Source organism: Gavialis gangeticus, unplaced genomic scaffold (genome assembly GCF_001723915.1).
Source record: "Gavialis gangeticus isolate Ggan-Ray unplaced genomic scaffold, GavGan_comp1, whole genome shotgun sequence".
Taxonomy (NCBI): Eukaryota; Metazoa; Chordata; order Crocodylia; family Gavialidae; genus Gavialis; species Gavialis gangeticus.
Genome location: NW_017728994.1, coordinates 45725708 through 45728268, shown reverse-complemented (window position 1 = coordinate 45728268; position 2561 = coordinate 45725708). Strand labels below are relative to the sequence as shown.

Below are 2561 nucleotides of genomic sequence, written 5' to 3'. Positions count from 1 at the left end.
AGCCAGCAAGTGCCTGCCCATACAGACGCCCCTGGGACAGGCAGTGCAGGAAGGGAGAGAGCAGAGGGGCACAGCCACCCTCGCCCCACCGCCTTGGTCTGGGGGCTGTGCTGGCTTTGCTTCCAGGTCTGAAGGGGAGGGAAAGGTGTTAAGGAAGGAGTCAGAGGCCACTTTCCCCATCTTCACCCCAGGGGCAAGTAAAGGAAGGAGCTGTGCAAGGGCAGGGTGGAGAGGAAAGGTGCTTCTGGGGCTGGCTTTGATAGCAGTGCTTAACTAGCTCATTAGCCCTTCATCTCTGCACCACTGACCCCTTTGCAAAGCAGGTGAGTGGTAGCACCTGAGCTGTAGAACTGGCTGCAGACCACAGGAAGATGATGATGATGGTCATGCAGATTGGGTGCTCTGAGACTCAACCTGCCTCTGAGGGCTGTCAGTCAGCTGGGCTATAAATCACAGTGTTAATTGGATGGGAACAGGTGGGGAAAAGGCAGTGCCCTGCCCAGGAAGGTGACTGTAGGGGTGGGGAGGCTTTCTGGGTCCTTCCTGACCTCGTTCCAGCTTCCCTGTGCAAGAGAGCACCCCCTGGCAGAGCTGTGGGGGAAGGGGCAGCTCTGGGGGGCAAACAGGAGGGCAATGCAAAGCCTGCACTCAGCAGGACTCCCTGGAGGAGGCTGGGGCTGACCTCCCCGAGGCCGGTGCAGGGGCGAGCTCCGTGTGTGCTCGTTGCACTCTGATGGGGGCCCAGGCTGGCAGGGGGGTGACGGTTGGGGCAGGGGGCCGTGCCTGGGTGAAGCCCTTGTTCCCAGGCGCCAGTGACTGACTGACGGCTTCTCTCTCCATCTCTCTAGTGAGGATGCGGCAGAGGCAATAGCAGTCGAGCCCCAGAGCCAGCCCAAGTCTCCACTGGAAAAGTTCATGGTCCGGCTGTGCACGCACCACCAGAAGCAGTTCATCCGCGTCCTCAACGACATTTACACTGAAGTGCAGCCGGGCCCGGACGGCCAGCCGGGCCCCGCGCCCGACGGCATGGACGCCTCCACCTGCAGCTCTGGCTGCAGCCAGCTTCGAAGCCCTGACGCTGCAGAGAAGGGCGCCGCCTGTCCTGAATTGAAGCCCCCTTCCTCCTCCGACGCCCCACAGGACCCTCCGAGCCACCTGCACGGGGCCGGGCATGCCCCCAGGCCCCCTGCGGACCCGAAGCCTGCGGACAGGACGGAGAGCTCAGCTGCTGCTTCCAAAAGAGACTGTTCCGAGCAACCCAGCTCAGCCAGCCCAAAGGAAAGCCCTGCTCACGGATACCTCACCACATCCAACTCTTCCTCACTGCACTTCCACTCCGCTGCCAAGGGCCTGGAGGGCCCGCACGTGGGGCACGAGCCTGAGCAGGGCGCCTGGAGAGGCGAGGACAAGGACCCGCTCCCGGGCAAGGCCCTGGGCTGGGCAGCCAGTGTGAACGGTAGCGAGGACAGCTTGGAGGGCTGCCTGGTGTCCCCCAGGAACTCCTCCTTCCGAGCCTTCCCCGAGGAGGCGTGGGACCCGGGGTTCTCGGCCCGGCGCGCCGACAAGGAGAACGCGCTGCAGTGCGGCTCCAAGGCCTCGCTGCACCCAGACCTGGAGGCCAGTGAGCACGACGCCAGGCCAAAGCCAGACCACCACCTGCACGGCGGTGGCAAGGCGAAGGCTGGCTACCACTTGCACCCCGGAGACAAGCCTCCTCTGGAGAGCGCCCGCGATGCCTGGCTGCCCACCAGCAAGGCCTCCCACGGGCACGCACGGGCCAAGGGCCCCCCTGCCTCCATCAAGACATCCCGGAAGAGCAAGCGGGCCTCGGGGCTGCGCATCAACGACTACGACAACCAGTGCGACGTGGTCTACATCAGCCAGCCCATCACCGAGTGCCGCTTCGAGAGCCAGCGGGCCGCGGCGCCCCGCAAGACCGCGCGCAAGAGCACGCGGGGCTACTACTTCAACGGGGAGTGCTGCGAGCTGCCCACCGTGCGCACGCTTGCCAAGAGCGCCCGCGCTGCCGAGGACTGGGGTGGCAGCACCGCCCTGAGAGCAGATGCCTTGGCCACCGCGAAGCAGCCAGCTGCCGCGGCGGGGAAAGATGGGGACAAGCGGGTCTCCCTGAGGCTCCTGGCCAAGGGGACCTTGCCAGGCAGAGAGACCAAGGAGAGAGCAGCTGAAAGCGAGCCCCGTGAGACCCAAACGCTGAAGGAGAGAGATGTGGCAAGTGCCGAGCCGGCACCGGTGCCCCCAGCAGTGCCGGGCGGCGAGTGTGCAGAGACCCCCAGCTCACCGCTGCTCACCAATGGCACCTCTCCCGCCCCGAGCTGCGAGGAGGAGACGTGGCAGCTGCCGGTCGGGGGGGATGGGGACGCTCCCTCACCTGCCAGCGCTGGCTCCTGCGGGGACGTGGGGTCCGAAGCAGCCAGCAGCAGCATGGCAGGGGACTCTGCTCTCCTCCCCGTCTCGGTAGCCGCTAGCAGCGAGGCAGGTCCACCGTGCTCTGAAGCACAGGCTACTGCAGAGCCCCCCACCAGCGGGGACCCGGAGCCCCC

At 65.8% G+C, this 2561-nt stretch overlaps 1 protein-coding gene across 1 annotated transcript in view; it reads left to right on the top strand.

Moving 5' to 3' along the window:
• Positions 1–487: 487 nt before the first annotated feature.
• Positions 488–2561, top strand: part of LOC109287174 (uncharacterized protein C10orf12) — a 4885-nt gene continuing 2811 nt past the window's right edge. The window contains exons 1-2 of the mRNA XM_019502138.1: positions 488–507; positions 849–2555. Coding sequence (XP_019357683.1) covers positions 916–2555 — 1640 coding nt within the window. The 5' untranslated portion in view covers positions 488–507; positions 849–915. The remainder of the gene's footprint in view (positions 508–848; positions 2556–2561) is intronic.